The sequence below is a fragment of the Seriola lalandi genome, unplaced genomic scaffold (genome assembly GCF_002814215.2).
Source record: "Seriola lalandi dorsalis isolate HSWRI2012SDOR001 ecotype SW California unplaced genomic scaffold, Sedor1 jcf7180002054542, whole genome shotgun sequence".
Classification (NCBI taxonomy): Eukaryota; Metazoa; Chordata; class Actinopteri; order Carangiformes; family Carangidae; genus Seriola; species Seriola lalandi.
Window position 1 is genome coordinate 187,745 of NW_019525095.1, and position 16,627 is coordinate 204,371.

General features: G+C 39.3%; 2 protein-coding genes and 1 long non-coding RNA gene across 3 annotated transcripts; 2 read left to right on the top strand and 1 right to left on the bottom strand.

Moving 5' to 3' along the window:
• Window positions 1-543: 543 nt before the first annotated feature.
• On the top strand, window positions 544-9,811 carry ccdc39 (coiled-coil domain 39 molecular ruler complex subunit). Its single transcript, XM_023414737.2, has 23 exons — window positions 544-794; window positions 1,511-1,630; window positions 1,760-1,906; window positions 2,006-2,164; window positions 2,299-2,391; window positions 2,788-2,916; window positions 3,084-3,275; window positions 3,430-3,533; window positions 3,624-3,756; window positions 4,033-4,227; window positions 4,363-4,527; window positions 4,609-4,746; window positions 4,946-5,154; window positions 5,277-5,400; window positions 5,500-5,659; window positions 5,749-5,855; window positions 6,374-6,514; window positions 6,771-6,950; window positions 7,092-7,180; window positions 7,363-8,317; window positions 8,440-8,544; window positions 8,639-8,715; window positions 8,886-9,811. The coding sequence occupies exons 1-20, from the start codon at window positions 696-698 to the stop codon at window positions 7,538-7,540; spliced, it is 2,862 nt and encodes a 953-aa protein (XP_023270505.1). The 5' UTR covers window positions 544-695; the 3' UTR covers window positions 7,541-8,317; window positions 8,440-8,544; window positions 8,639-8,715; window positions 8,886-9,811.
• A 473-nt stretch (window positions 9,812-10,284) lies between these two features.
• On the bottom strand, window positions 10,285-11,892 carry LOC111661233 (uncharacterized). The gene is made up of 2 exons (XR_002761205.2): window positions 11,558-11,892; window positions 10,285-10,383 (listed from the first exon to the last, which is right to left on the bottom strand). It is a non-coding gene; the product is annotated as an uncharacterized LOC111661233 (long non-coding RNA).
• A 4-nt stretch (window positions 11,893-11,896) lies between these two features.
• LOC147818649 (uncharacterized) lies at window positions 11,897-16,221 on the top strand. The gene is made up of 6 exons (XM_087176183.1): window positions 11,897-12,106; window positions 13,575-13,792; window positions 14,315-14,423; window positions 15,162-15,272; window positions 15,649-15,727; window positions 15,859-16,221. Exons 2-6 carry the CDS (start codon window positions 13,695-13,697, stop codon window positions 15,948-15,950), a joined length of 489 nt encoding a protein of 162 aa, XP_087032309.1. The 5' UTR covers window positions 11,897-12,106; window positions 13,575-13,694; the 3' UTR covers window positions 15,951-16,221.
• The last annotated feature ends 406 nt before the right edge of the window (window positions 16,222-16,627 follow it).

Here is a 16,627-nt window from a genome sequence, read left to right on the forward strand (position 1 = left end):
ATCCATGAAAGGATAAACTAAGTCCAAGTGATCAATCTGAAATGCTGACAGTGAAATAATCAAGACCTATTTTTTATTTATTTTTTTTAAAGTCCCATAAACTTAAATGACTGGAAATTAGATGGTGCCACTGACAAGTCTTTCCAAAGTCCAGAGCTCTATGTTTCACATCTAAAGGGAGTCTTAGACAAGAAGAAATGTGGGTATGTCAAATAAGTTCTTTCTCACAAAAGAAAACATAAATGATTAGTTTTGCCTTCAGGGAGATCAATATATATAAATTGAGGTATTGGTAGTCACTTTTATGTTCATTTCAACATACACTCTTTAGACTGCATCTTTGTTTACTACATTTTGAGTTACCTTGAGTATTACACATGTTGTGTAGAATTTGTAACTTCCATGTTGGATATTTTTGGCGGTTTATTAACTTCCGTGAGATGTAGAAAAGCCCCCTGCAGCCCAACGGACAGGACTGGTTACGCACCGTGCGGCAGTGTTCTTAGTGGTCTCGCGCTGCCTCCTCGTGGCAACAACATTGAAGGGAACGTGTGGTTGCTAAGGGCGACTGACAACAGACAAACAGCGGCTTCAGCAGTTTCGCAGCAAACTGTAGAAACAGAAATCGACAGCAGTTATCACTCTGGATTATTCTTTTGTTACTTTGAAGAGGCTTCGTCAAACTCTGCAGGAAAATGTCGAATCTTCCTGATACGGTTTTATCTGAGATTGGCTGGGATGAGCACTTCGCCATTCCTGAACCCAATGTTGAAAACAAGGCTTTGATAGAGGAGGTGAGTATGGAAAATTACGGCTACCATTTGTGACAAAACTAATGAATAGTTTATCTTAGTAATGGTTGCCGAGTTAATTGATAGTGCTGCGAGTTAATCAACGTGGCCAAGCTAGTTTAGCTGGATGTTTGGCATTTGAGATCCAGACTCTAAGCTATCCCAAAATAACTTTAGGAATTTATGAATCGTCAAAAATGACTATGAGGTTATAAATAAAATACAGGTTTCATTGCTTTTAGTCAACTGGCTAATTTACTGTAACAAAATTAATATGTACTAGTTTAGCCACATGATAATTTTATTTTATGCTAAACATCTGGCCCATCCCAAATGGGATTCCTACACACAACAAAAGTTACAACAACATAACACCTGCTACAATATGACCAGATGGAGAAATTTCCTTCCTGACAGATATAAGCTTTTAAAATTTGTCTTTGGTTCCTGTATTACATTTTTATGTGCTGAATGTATACATATTTATTTTTTTGCTATTTTCTCAATTGTTTTGTACTGCACTAATGACATGTTTTGTGATGGCTTTTAACTTTAAATTTTTTAAAACGGTAAATCTGTACATGTACCAGTTCGAGACAAATGTTTGTTACTGCATACAGTGACTGACACCATTTTTAGCCAGCTCACAAGAACAAACATACTGCAGATGGTATGTCATGTATGCTATGACTGTAATCTGATGACTTCCTCAACTACAGATTCATAAAAAAGAATATGAGCTGGTGCAACTGGAAAACAAACTTGAGAGAAACAAGGATCAAAAGCAGTTAATGACTGAATTCGTCAAAAATGGCCAACAAGAGCTGGGAAATACTGAGGTAGGTATATCAGAATACGTTGTTTATTTATCATGTGTCAGACAGATGTGCATCTTTTCTGGTAATTAGGTTATAGTCAGAGTGTCAGGATATGTTGCAAATTTCTCATTTTGATTTTCCTGCACTTAGGCTCTGTTCAAGGCCAAGGAAAGAGAACATGAGTTGGAGAAACACCTCACAGCCGTTACAGAGAGGGAGACAGGTCGACTGGCACAGGAGACTACTAAGATGGAGAATGAGCTCCGATCTTTAGCAGAGAGGAGAAACATGCTAGAGGTCTATACCATTCACAGCATGACAACAGAAACAATTATACAGCATCTGTTGGGGCCAAATTGCTACTTTAAATGTGCTAACCTTTGTCCATATCCTCAGAACCACATCTTCAAGACCAAACAGAAGCTAGAGGAGTTTAGGAACCAGATGAACTGGGACCAGCAGACCATGGATGTCTTTTTGGAGGAGTCAGCCTGCAAAGACGAGGACACAATGGCCATCATTAAGTATGCCCAGCAAGATGAGCAGAGGATCAAGGTAAAGAGAAAACATGAAAAAAAAGTATCTATAAGCTCTACATTCTGTCTGCAGCAGCAGTTACAATAAAACTAAACTGCCCTTTACAACTCTGACTCTTCCTGAGCTAATAGCTTTGTAATCTCTTCATACAGTCACTCACTCTGGCTTTAGAGAAGAAGACACTGGAAGCCAATGAAAAGCGCAAAGCACTTGACAAGGAGTTGACTGAGACTATATCTGCACAGGTACGGCAAGAAAAAACTGCACATTGTCACTCTTTATGTGGCTATGACATTTCCATTTTTTTTTTCAGAGCCAAAGTCCAGCTTGCATTCATTGCAAGAAATCAAACGCATCACGATCATATGGTATTTTAGAGAAGGAAAGAAATTGCTTTGTTGTGAGACGGATGACAGGAACTGAAGTTTGAAATTGAAATTGAAATACACATCCCTCAGGATGTCTGCAAACAAATGTGACAATGTAACCCATTGCGTTCCTATACGTCAACTACCTTATTATACTGAATTACATAAGTATAAATTCAGATCTATACGATATTGTCCTTGACTACTAGCCCTGTGGGGGTATAAGTATTACACAGTGTTTGAAAAAAAAATTCACTGCTTTTTTTTTAACAGATTGCTTTGGATAAGACTACAGAGAATTTGCAGCAGGCCCACCTGGAGACACAGCAGCTCATCCACCAGTGGGAAAACACCATCAAACAGATGAAGCAACGTGACACTGAGATGCAGCAGTGTGCACTGGTAAAGTCTGTGACCTTGCTTTTCTGCTGATAAAAGACATGCTGACTCAAACCAGCACATATTAACTTCTGAACAACAAAAGCTGCCAGAATGTGAAAGCAAACTGAGCAGTGCACTTTAGTAACACTCTGTTTTTGTATTCCTATCCTGTTCCTTCATCCATCCAGCAACTTGCACAGGCCAACCAGAACATCAGGGAAAAGAATGCCACCATTATGGAGAGGAAGCACTTGCTGGATACCCAGAGGAATAACAACAGGGAAACTGAGAGGAAGATAAGCGTAGCCAACCGACAAGCTGTAAAACTGCGACAGGATTTGAAGGAGCAGGAAAATAACTGCATCAGGCTTCAGGATGAGGTCTGCTCGTCAAAGGACTTTGGCCATAGTCGAATGTGTACTCAAAGAATGTTACAGTTACATTACATTCACATGTTACATCTCATAAGTATTTTATCAATCCTAATCTATCATATTTTAAGAGTGAGTAAATTGATTCTCATGTGTCTTGCAGCTGGCTACTTGCAAGGGCACACTGGACAGAGCGACGTCCGATGTGGAGTCTGCGACGTCCAACATATCCAGAATGAAGAAAGACGTAGAGGATAACAAAAACAAGTGAGTGAAGTCTTACAACGTGTCTCTATCAATACATTTTCACTCCCGTGCTTTATACACATCCTCTGTCTGTATATGTGTTCGCTGTAGACTCAAAGAGGCCAAGGCGTACAATGCTGCGCTGGAGGAGAAGCTCAAAGTTGTAACTCAGACTGCCCTTAGTGAGGAGGAGAGAGCTGCCCAGATGGACCAGTTTCTTAAGGATGAGGAACAGGCTATCAAGGTGAGCAGTCTCACTATCCTGAACCATGAACTAATCATTTTCTATTTGCTTTTTCTTATAGCTTTTGGACACAATCCAAATATCAACTACTGTATGTCAGTGTTGATAAAATATATATATATTATATAAAATCATATAAATGCAGCGGGATTTCTTTTGGTTGAAGACCCCCAACTGTAACATATGACAAGCCCGTTTTATATTGTGCTTAAAATGAGATAGCTTTGTGTTGAAATACTACTTTGTAACCCTGCGTTGGCCTGTGATTTGCTGAAGGAACTGGATATCCAGCTGCGTGACTCCAGATTGGAGCTGTTTCGTCGTAAGGAGCATTTGAAGGCTGCAAAGACAAAGGTGAAGGATTCTGTGTCCCACGTTTCGAGGAGCAAATCCATGATTACCAACCTGGACAACCAGCTCAGAAAACTGGGGGAGGACTTAATAAGACAGCAAATGACCATTAATGGGCAGGCAAGCTTACCAAAAAACACACACACACACACACACACACACACATGACCATCTACAATCACACAACCCAGCTTTATCCAGTCTAGTGCTACCTCTGCAGTAGTCAAATTTCCCTCTCACTTTCTTGCACTATAGGAGTCCAAGATCATCTGCCTGGGTAGAAAACTGGCACGGTTAGAGGGTGACATTCACGGTGATGAAAGAAAAGTCCTAGACATGAAGATCACAGAGTTGACCAAAGCCCTAGAAGAGAAGAAGAAGACAGCGAACATGCTAACCAACACGCTCAAGGAGTCTGAGGTCAGTCTTACTGCTCGTTATTTCATCATTCTACAAAATGAGTAATATTACTCCTCACATGTGTCTCTGTCTCTCTGACAGGATGACATTCGCTTTTTGAGGAAAGAAATGGAAAAGTCAGAAGCTCAAAAGAGAGATCTGACCGAGAGGGTAGAGGAGCTCTTTCTTCTCCGTAGTACCAATGAAAAGGAGCTGAAGAGACTCAGACTCAGGAAACAGGTAAGTCACTGATGGATGTAGTCTTCCTATCTTAACTTAAGACTTAAGTCAGTATTGTTCTATATTAAAGACAATGTTAAATGAATTTACACAAAAAACATAGCAAATATTATGTAATGTAGCTAAAGGAAAGAAAGCACTATCTGTATGAAAATCAATCCCATGCACTATGATGTTGACCTCGTGTGTTCCTCATCAGGACAACATGGTTGAGCATAATATCATGAAGATAGAGCTCAAGCGTTGTAGAGATCTGGTATACAACAAGACGGACACTGTGCTGTCTTTGGAGAAGAGGAAGCTGGAACTGCAGAAAGCCATAAAAGACCGGGAGGATGAGATCAGGGTCTACAGAGAAATGCTCAGCCAGCAGCTCAAGATCAGCGAGCAGGAGAGACAGAGACTCAAGTAAAAACCCCAACTGTTACCTGCTGTTTCAACTTTGTTTCAACTTTGCTTTCAGTGGTGTTTTACGTCATCTGGTTTTGACAGAACAGTGTCACTTAATTTAGCGACTGATTCTGTTTCAGTACTGAACTGAATGAGAAACTGGCCAAGATCGACATGATGAAGAAACGTTTTGAAGTAGTGACACTTTCAATGGCAGCTCCGGAGGGGGAAGAGGAGAAGTCACAGGCTTACTATATCACAAAGGTGAGACCTACACACACACGCACACACACACACTGTGCTGAAGCTGACTGGAGATTGTAACAGCACTTTGAATGACTGCTGTCGTGTCCTTTTCACCAGGCTGCACAAGAGAAAGAGGAGCTCAAGCGGAAGGGAGACGATCTAGATGCTAAAATATGCAGGACAGAGCTGGAAAATATAGCTCTGGAAAACACCATCCAGTTGTTCAACAACAGCAACTCAGCTTTTCGCAAATCCCTCAACAAAGTAAATGAATCGAGTACGTATAAAACCAGCAACTCAGCAGCCACACTCTTAGGAGGGATCAATAGCAGGAAGTTATGTGATTTATGTCTTTTTTTGTCTTAGGCCCAGAATACCAGGAAAAACTGAAGTTAGAAGAGCGGCTCAGGGCGGCTGAAGAGACACTAAAGTACAAGAAAAGACAGATACAGGAGCTCCAACAGGACTTACAGGTTATTCATGTTTCTAGACAGTGTTGAACAGACCACGTAGAAAAAGCAATTAGCCTCCTGACTACTGAATACCTCAACTTATAACAGTTCATTTCCCATTACACAAAATATGTCTTTGTGTTGCATTCAGAATACATCTTCTACACATTTTAAACACCTTAAACTCCATTGTCAACCTATTTTTACATTAAATGTGTTGCCTTCTTCTCAATTATTATGATTTTTGTTCATAATAGTTAATGGTATAAAGTAAACAATCATCATTGTCATGTTAATCTCCATGACAAATCATACTCTTTGCTCTAGATTGGGTTGCACCAACTATTCATAAATCAATTTTTCCATTTGTAACTTGTGTTATTGAGTCGTGTTCCTGTTAGAGTATTAGGTAAAAGAAAACCCTCAGCACCGCTATCTGTCTGAGTCATCCAGTGAATGTGCACGAATCTCTGTATCTGTGTGCGCTTTGCTTTTGTGTGCTTACGTGAGTGTTTTTGTGTGTCGCTCTCCATTTGCAGGACATGAACAATACCTTGGAGAGTCTGCTGCAAGAAGAGCAGGTGGAGGAAGATAAGATGGAGCACAAACAATCACTCATGACTAAACTGAACAAAGAAATCTCTTCCCAGCAGGAGAAGATTGACAGGGCAAAAAAACAGGTTTGATGTCCACCTGCACCAGTTCGGCTAGCAATTCATAATGTCTTTCATTATTGCAACACTTAAATTGTTTGGAAATCAGGCTGATTTGTTTCATCTTGTTGGACACAACCCAGAGCTGTGCACATCATGCACTGGCATTGAACAGTAAAGGAGGAATGTGTGAGTCTATATATAGTGCAGGTGTCCCGTACTATATACAGTATAGTGGTTGCTGTAATCATATTTTCACTTTGTTTTGTCCTACTGTTTGCAGAGCTCTAAGCTGACCAAAGAGATCCGCTCAGCGAAAAACACAAAGACTGAGACTTTTGAAGAAAAGGACATTAAGCTGAGGGAGTTGAAAGAATTCAACAGGAGTATCGATAAGATGCTGAATGAGGCCATGGAGGACAGGCCTGATCTCAGATCAGTGCTGGAGAAATACTTCCTCCAGGTATCAAATAGTTGGCACGGCATTATTTTTATATTAAGCATTTATATTCAGCATTAAGTCATGATCAGCTGTGCTTTACTGTCAATAAAGGGATTTCAGTGCTTAAAGTGGCTTTAACTTGTTTTCTGCTGTTTCTCTCAGGCCAATCTGTCTCTTCCGTCTCCTTCTTCCACTCCGACCAGCCACCGCAGCTCCAAGACAAGCTCTTCCAGCAGCTCTGCCTCTCTCAGGTCAGACTTCCTCGATAAAGCCTCTTCTCCAGGGAATCTTGTTGCAGAGAATTGATGAGGGTTTTGTTGTCAATTGACCAGCTGATTGTGTACTAAAGTCTCTTGTTAATAGGGGCTGAGAAAGACACTCCACACTGATTGTGAAGAAACTTTCTGAATGAGATATTCACTCTGTGTTACAGGTCTCCTGCCTCCTCAGCCAGCAGCAGCCCCAGGGCCCCTGCACTTCATTCCCCCGTACTGAAGACTGTGGAACTGGGCTTGGATCTGACTGTGGATCCTCTCACCACCTCCAGACGTTCCAGTTCTGCAAGCAGCAGCAGCAGCAGCAACAGCAGCAGGAAGTTAAAAAAACCATAGTTGCACGGAATAACTGTCGCATTATTCTGAAATGTTATTTAAGTTGTGAAGAGAGGTTGATAGTTGAGGATAGTTGTGTGATGTTATGCTGTATTTTCATGAGTTAAAAATCTTATTATTCTTAATTTCACTGTAGTTATATTTATTAATGTAAATGTCACGCATCCTGACTCCATTATCACAAAAAAAAAAAAACTGGGTGTGCCCACAGAGTGTAGACAGACAGAACAGATTGAACTAGAAACATGATCCGTGTTCCTCTCTGACTCAAAGACATCTCAATAAAAAGTAGCTACAACTCTGCCTCAACTCATTTATGGTTATTTTAAGTTAAACTAAAACTATTTAATAGCAAAAGGTTTTGGAACTGCAGCAGCAAAATCCTTTTCAGTTCTTTTTCTATATTTCAAAAACATGTTTGGTTACTTAGTGGCTGGTAAACTTTGTATTTCACTGGTAAATAATAAAACAAATCACAACCTTAGAAAGAGTCTTATTCTGACAGGATTTTTTTTTTAACCTCGTTTTTCTGCTCGAGTTGCTCCAGCCCATACATTTCTTTGAGGAGTTATCTTTTGTTTTTTTTATAGGCCACACCCTTTGAATAAAAGGTGTCATTTCCTTGTACAGAACAAAAGTAGCCAGGGGCTCTGTGGGAGCAGAAGGAACACGTTCCCATGACAGATTTCACACTCTTTAAAAATACGAAAAAAGAAAGCTTCAACATGCTGCTGCTGATCCTGTTTTCTGGTTTGGCCTTGTGTGCTGCACAGTCAAGTGAGTGCTCCGACCGCTGATTCTTTTTAATATGTTTACTGTGAGTAAATGTATTGAGCTTTTTCGTAACTTAAACTGCCTAGATTTCAAATGTGGTCTACTTTATTTTAATGTTTATCCAGCACCCTTTACCTCCTCTACTCCGGGGCTTTCACCCGTGACGACTACTCCCTTTCTACAATCAAGCCAGACAACAGTCCTTCCCACGTCTAATTCAATAAACAACAGTAGGTGCATTTTAAACTTGTGGAATATGATTCACCTAGAAGTCTGACATGATTGATGATTATGTATTTAAGCATCTTTTTATTTGTCCCACAGCTGTGGCAATCCTTCAGACAGCTGTTCAGTCCAGGTTTGAGCTAAATGGAAGGACAGTTACTCTGATCTTACAAGAGGTAACTCGCTAGTTTAATCTCCAATTCTGTCCATTATTTCTTTGATAAAAATTCTTAAAACCAATTCAGTATTCATTGTGCCTGCATGGTCTAACATCATAGTGTAATTATTAACTGCACGCTGAACCGGGGACCTGAATATAATGAGTTTAAAATGATTTGTGTTTCAGCTCCAAAACATTATCCAGAGGTCCGGACCAAATCTGAATTTCACTCTGAATATAAAGAACGTCACCAAAGTCTGAAACCTTCTCACGTCACCGTTTTCTGCGTTTGTTCACTTGTTTCACTGAACTTGGGGAAAAAAAATAAATAAATAAAAAAATTAGGCTTTTGAAAATCCTCTATGTGGATTAGGAGGATCATCAGTGGTGTTTTTTTATACATGCGTTTAATTTTACTTTTGGAAATACCCCTTAAAAATGTAACATTAAGTTGTTCAATGGCTTGGGAGAGAGTTTTTAACTACTCCAGGCCGACGGGAGACAACACTCACACAAACTTTCTCACCACGTAGAATCCACCTCTGAGCTTGTCATTAGTGACAACACAACCCGTTTGTGTGGCAGCAAGTTGTAGACCAGAATGACTCGAGTGTGTGACTGCCAGCGTAGTATACCCAAACAGTTAAAGCAGAAAAATGACAGACATGCTGTGTTGTGTAGTGGGTGGTTCTGAAAAGCCAATTTCTCATTTGAATTCAAGCAGTCATTTAGATTCAGAACCAGGAAACTGACACAAGTGAAACCACAGTTAAAAGCAAAGTGAGCATTTAGACAGACACTCAAGGATTCAAAGGAAGATAATGTTACAGATGACAAGTTTGACAATAAGAAAAATGCATGAATAAAAGCGCACCTAAACTTCAGTCTGTGTGATAAGAAAAGAAGACAGACCGATGTTTGTAAGTGCTGCTTTAAGTAAATTTTCTGAGTAAAAATTGTCTGTTAAAAATCATGACAGGATGACACCAATTTCAAAAAGCAGAAAATGTCTTTATACATTTTTAGTTAAAACAATAACAAATCAACAACAGAGTAATTATAATGATTACAATAATAAAAAAATAAAGAATTATGAAAGAATAACAAGGGAATGTTTTGTTGTTCATTGGCATGTTCTTGGTGCAGTTCCACTTTAAGCCACTAGAGGACAACATACACTGATGTTTAAGGCTTTGAGATGGGCCCCAACCTTCCTCTCACACATTTCTCATCTTCATCCTGCTCACATGACACTTTTTCACCATCTACTACTAAAGCACAATGAAGTATTTTGTTTGGAATTTTTTCTTTTACTCAGTTCTTAAAACAGTGCAACATCTTCAAAGAAATAAAACGAAATATCTTTCTTGGAACAGTCTCAGCTTGTCATGCTCCACGATAAATGCTGCTTGAGTTTAACTGAATCAATGTGACAGTATTAAAACAACAACATAAACTGATTGTAGTCAGCGTGAGCACAAATAGCCAGTGTGGTGTCAGTGAAGGCACTTACTTCTTTCTAGGTACAATCTTTCCCCTTTCACACGGCCCGAATCTTCTGTCCCAGCGGAAGTCTTTCTTTCCATTTCTGCTTCTATTTTACTGCTCAGATCTTTTGTTCCAGTGCTTGAATTTGACAGCCCACAACCTCCAGCATCTAACGTAAGAACCGGCAAACCAGAACCTGCAAATCAATACATTTACACAAGGGATGTATCGTTAAAATGACTTATAGCGTAAATGAGTGAATGTTGCTTGCTGTGGCTGCAGCAGCAAAAACTGAACTTCTATCACAACAGTAAGATTTTACTAATTTTTCTCAACCTTGAAGCATCTTTAGGAAATAATAATCTAAAACCCCCAAAAACTTGGTTCTAAATCTTAGAGCTTATATAATATGTATTTCGTCTTAACACGTGTGAGAAATGACCCAAAGAGAATCACATAAATTGTCTAATTTGCCTAATTTCATTGTCCTACTTGTACTAGGTGCAAATATACGTTGATGTTTGTGAGGGGGTCAGTTAGATATATGGTTGGAACATGAATAGTTTACGGGTAAATAATGTGGCAGCCTAATAAATGTAGACAAGTAAAACATCTCAGTGATGTATAATATACCAGACAGTTGAAAAATAAAAGAAAGTAAGGTTAGTAAGGTGTTTATCGTCAGTAGTTGTTAAACTGGGTTCAGATCTGGCTACTGAAGGCCACAGCATACAATTCACATCATTTTCATCCTCATCAAACCATTCAGGTCACCAGGTGTGGTCACCTGTGGATGGAGACACTGTCATTCTTTAGGTTTTACTTTATCACCATCCTTATATTCACATACTTTCTGTTTCCAAGGTCACCGTCACTGTCATGTCTGTTAACTCTTTATCTACATACAATATGTAGCATATGTAATACATACGTACACGATATCAACATTGGTAACCCAGGCAGCCATGTCAGAAACAGCACCGGTGTGTGTGTGTGTGTGTATATATATACACACACACTTTAGTTCTGTACTCCCATGGATGTATTGTAATAAATACATCCATGTGTACTCCACATGAGACCCCAAAACAGTTTTCAACAACAACCACCACTTTACAGCAGCCCTACGGTAAGTCACGGGGGACACACTTCAAAAAGCCTAACACACAGCAAACACAGGAGAGTCTGGCATCATTCAACAAAAATATCACATTCAGTTCAATTTATTCGGCGTATCAAATTTGTGTTGAGTAACGCTCTTCCCAAACACTCAATGTTTTGGTTCAACTATTTTCAATTCATTGCTTTAACCTGTGATTTTACCACACAAGTGAGCCATAGAGTAAACTCTAAAACTCCGTCGGACTTACTTCCGGTACCAAGTAATTGATTTTCTTCTTGCAAACAGGATGTAAGAGGACGATGGTTCCTGGACACCGGCCTGATATTAAGGAGGAGATCCTAGTATTTTACTTACTAACTGCGGACTGTAATCAGAGCCAGGTGTGGTTCACTGACGCCATCATGTTTTTCTCGTCTGTATTTAAATCTGAAATGGCGCCACACGCTCAATCACTGCAGCCGTGAGGGCACTGAGTGCAGAGCCTCGGGGTTTCCCCTCCACTTCCTGCTCAACCGTCTGTTAAAGGTGTTAGTTTCCCCAACGTGGTTGTATTATTTCAACCTAACATGTTTTATAGTAGGCCTACATCCACGTTCCCCACATCGATGGTTCCTCAGTTTACTTTTCTTACGCTGTTATTCACGTGACTCTGTTTAGTCTGAGACGAGACACACAGGAAAGGAAAGAGTGAACCAGCAAACATGAAGTCCAGCTGCAAGTGACACAACATCCATAAAGTGACGGTCAAAATTCATAAGCTGCAGCTAAAAGCCATGAACTGCAGCGGGAAGTGAAGGTTAAAGTCAACAGCAGCTGTGCATGAAGTTCAAGTGCCTGATAAGAAATAATCACAACTTTCATAATCATACAGTCCATTCATTTGAAAGCAATTTGAAAAGATAAAAGGCTAAATGTCACTTATGTTATTCCTGTGCCTGAGGACAGTAAAGTCTATATTATCTGTCCTAAAGCTAGAAATCAGACAATCCCCAATTCCACAGACAACACAAGGACACTGACTTTGTTCTGTCAACATGTGTATTTCATTAAAATATCGATCAAATGTCATAAGTGACAAATGAAAATGTTGAATACACTTTTTAATTGAACCCCCACATTAAGAGCTAATGAGTGCAACTGATGAAGTAATAGGCGAACAATAGAAAAACATACTCTGGAAATACAGACTAGCAAATGTCATAATCTAAAAAAGCCAAAGGCTTGTTTTCATCGTTCAGGCTACTGAAGTTATAGAGCTGAAATTACTTTGAGCCACTGTGAGAAAGGCATTACCTCACTAACCCCATAATCTACAGGAGCCGTGTAGTTTACCTCCTAACAGGTCTCATCCAGAGTTTAAATTGGACATAAGGTTTAAGAAATAAAAACATTCATTTTAATGTAAGAAATTACACAAACATTTCATGGCTTCACAGCATCAGAGCACCATTCATTGTTATAGAGCAATCTGGGTTTTCTGACTTTAGAGGTGCTGCATGTTCACAAATATTCACCAATCTGTTCTGGGGCACAGGAATAAGAGATGGGGATTCTTTAAAAAAAGGGTTGGATTCTCCTTTAAATTCACAATCCATGATTTATGATATAGTGTTTCATCCTCAAAGCATCTGGTGCAGAAAAATAACAAACATAATGTTTGAACTTTGGCAGAAATGTCTGATCACATCGTTCAGAGTGACAAACAGGTTATCAGGGTCTTCAGTTTACATGTGTGACATTACAATGCATCAAGCTGAAAGATCCAGAGAAACCAAACATTAACTTCCCGTTGTCCTTCAGTGGAAACAGTTTTTGGTTCCCTATGGATTGGAGTGTGAGGATTGTCCAGAGGAACAGAGACACTACCGCTAGAAAGAAATGCTGCTGTTGATTTGTTTAATGTAGTTTTTTAATGCAGCGAGCAGCACAAACACGTCACTTCACCCCCATTGAACGGAGGTAGAACCATCATGTCCAGATACCAGTATAGTATTTGCTATGTGGTATATCTGGGAGCAGAAGGCAGGAGGTATTAAAATTAATCTAAAGACTTCTGATATGCTTTGGACAGTGTTCAGCAGTAATACATAATCCATAGATAATAGGCCAAAGCAGACACAATCACCAGTGTAATTCTAATAAAAAATACTTTTCTGTATGTGTACGTGTTTTCTATATTGAGATATTTGGCCAGTTTCCCACAGTCTCTTTCTATCCCATGCTGTAGTCTGTGTTAATCAATGTTGTACTGTCCTCTTTTCCAGTTTTCCACATGACCCATGCACTCCCCTTTTAAGCCCTCGGAGCCGATCGAGCCGACATTCAGAAGACGTCCGCACACTTGACCACTGACTGGATACGGGCCTGATCTTCCTGACTTCACTATGACCCTCAGATTCCTGTTGGTAGCCTCAGCTCTCTTTCTGGGGGCCACGCTCACCATCTCGCTGGCAGACCGCACCGCACAGTGCAAAATCAAATGGTAATGTAGTTGTTGTTTTTTTTTCAGTGTTTGTGCAGAGTCAGCACTGGTGTGGAAGCTTTCAGTGATTTGCGTATTTGTCTAATGACTGAGTTTTATCTGATTATTAATATCAATGCTGCAACGTGTGTTCCTGCTGTTAATGTTCACAGTGCAGAGGCAGCATTATGTGACCCGCGAGGCATAGATAAAGCTTTAAGATACTGTTTGGATTCCTCTGCTGTCACAGTGCAAAATGCTCAAATAAGTAGTGGACAAGGTACTTTATGATTTCAGATTTCTGTGTGGTGTAATTTCTCACGCTTATTATCTCAGATACGGGCTCACAAGACTCACATTAGTCATGCAGTGCAGAAAAAATAGAAAGCTTTGATGATTAACAGAATCTGAAGCAGTTGTCAATTTTCTGATGCATGAAGTTCATCTTTTATTAATCAGATAATTCTCATGAATACAATATGAGCCTTCGACTGAACAATACATTAACAGATCTAACGCTCACTGCTCTGCTCGGCTCTGCAGGTTGTTTGGGATCTCGTGCAGCGATGTCCAGGGGAGGCTGGTGGACCAGATCAAGGCCTGGCAGATCAGGCAAAGCTGTCTGTATGCAGGAGAGCGGTGCTCGTACGAGGTCAGAAACATCTCACTCAACTAACATATTGTTGAATTTTAATAAATAACAAACAATTCATTTCTGTAAAAAAGAATCCACATTTTCACCGCAGATTCAGAAAGTGGGAAACGAGCCAATGGATGTAAACACGTTAGAAATGTTATGAATATAGATAGAGAGTGGAGGCTGGTGTATGAACATTATAGTCGAACACAGTAGTAATAATATAATGTATGTCTTCATAGGAGAAGTTACAATTGCTGACAAACACTGTACATTATTAAACCCTTAAAATTGGTTTATTATTATTAAATGTTTATATAGTGATTTTTAATGATAAATGGGGGTTTAAGTGTTGCCATATGATTCATTCATGATTCGAGTTTTTCATAGGTCATGGACCTCAGTGTTCATATGTATGTAATACGCAGTAAAACACTGCATGGTTGTTATTGTAAATGCTATTAATTACTTTTCCATGTTTTTTAAATTACTGAGTGGCTTGTGGTCCAGCCCTGACACACGGTCTCGTCTGTCATGACTTGACTGTGATTTTGAAAATAACTTTGGCTTAACACTAAACTGCAACTCCCGACGGCTGTTACTACTCACAAGAGTCCTCTGGGAAATTACTACAAACAGTTTTACCCGATGCATATGCACAATGTCCTCATTTCCATGATTAATAAAGTGAGCTTGACATGTGCAGTATGCAGCGCTCCTGTGAGACTTGACTGAATTTGAAATGTGCTGCAGCTTGTGTCGACAGCTCCTTACCTGATCAAAGCCACGCACACGTCTCCCACGACAAGGAAAGTGAACAACCTTCAGTTTCTTCTAGAGCAGTCCACCATCTGCAAAGTGACTGTGAGTACGATTTCTTTCTGAATCGGACAATGATGCAGCTCCAACAGAAGCTGAAGTGTTTCCTCTATTTTAAACCACTCTGCACCCTGTGCCCACAATAACCTTTGTTCAGGACCAAATGACGCTATTTAATTCAAGTGAACACCAAATTTCATCAGTGTTTTATTTTATATTTGATTTCATGGAGCAATCATAAAAATTAAATAAATTCTAGGTTTGATTATTTAACTCCTAGAAAATATCACACGGCTTCAATCAGATGTTGAAACAAGCAGATAGATAATGTGTGTGATGCTTAGTTTATCAGCTTTGATCTCTGACATTCCTCTTTCAAATACCGTTTCCCTTTTGGTCTTCTGATCTCTCTCATGTGCAGGGTGACGCGGTGTCTGAGTTTTCCAAAGATCCGGCTGACAACAGCACAAACTACTGCAGCCTCCAGAACCTGATGGATGGTAAAAGTTCTCTCTGTTTGGCTCACGATACCTGTGATTTACTCAGTCATTCATGTCAGTAATTTGAATCTACATTACAACAAACGGTAACAGCCATGGTTAAAAATGTGTGTGTGCTTTTCTCTGTTCAGGAAGTGACCTGATCGATGCTGAGGGATACAAACAGTTCAGCAATAAGTGGATCTGTCCTGGGTTTGATGCTGCAAACTGCACCATGTCTTAGGAGGAGAGTAGATCCTGAGTAAACAGTGCATTTATTCTCTGTAGTTCCTGTGTGCATAATTTAGCTTTATTTTGAATGATTAATACTTTTTAATAGTATCATGAAATGACAAGTTGCAGACCAGTTACCGGGAACAAAAGGTTTGTTTTACATAAATTAAATGAAAACAATGGAGGAATTTTGTAAACCACTGATGCACAGAAATTTAACCTGAATAATATTTAAATGTTTAATGGCTGATTTTGTTTTTACAATAAATTAATTAACTGTTTTTGTGTCACTCCTTAAGATGAAGATTAAAAACAAGGTAGAAACAAAGAAGAACAAAATGATAAGAGACTCCCCTGTACTGATATGAGTAGAGTATGTGATGCTGTACTGACAATAATATTTCATTATTCTATTTATATACAATTTGTCAATGAGTCCAGTTGACTAAGAATACATAATAATTAGTATTATTTTAGGGAATTTGCAAACTCCCAGTAAGAAACTGGTACTTTGGGACACAGGTGACGGAGTGTGACACACATTATCTGAGAAAATACACAAATATGATCTGAAAAATCTTTGCAGTTTAATCATTATACAAAGTTAGTCATTAACAGGTACTTCATTTTGTGAAAATCTACATGTGTAAATATAGTCTTTGGTGTGTATTTGACAGCAGTTTAACG

Bases quoted from the DNA above. Each gene is read 5' to 3' on its own strand.
- ccdc39 (XM_023414737.2), top strand. From the start codon at position 696: ATGTCGAATCTTCCTGATACGGTTTTATCTGAGATTGGCTGGGATGAG. The intron at 1,631-1,759 runs GTAGGTATATCA...TCCTGCACTTAG, and splicing joins AAGAGCTGGGAAATACTGAG to GCTCTGTTCAAGGCCAAGGA. The intron at 2,917-3,083 runs GTAAAGTCTGTG...TCATCCATCCAG, and splicing joins AGATGCAGCAGTGTGCACTG to CAACTTGCACAGGCCAACCA.
- LOC147818649 (XM_087176183.1), top strand. From the start codon at position 13,695: ATGACCCTCAGATTCCTGTTGGTAGCCTCAGCTCTCTTTCTGGGGGCC. The intron at 13,793-14,314 runs GTAATGTAGTTG...TCGGCTCTGCAG, and splicing joins GCACAGTGCAAAATCAAATG to GTTGTTTGGGATCTCGTGCA. The intron at 15,728-15,858 runs GTAAAAGTTCTC...TTCTCTGTTCAG, and splicing joins CCTCCAGAACCTGATGGATG to GAAGTGACCTGATCGATGCT.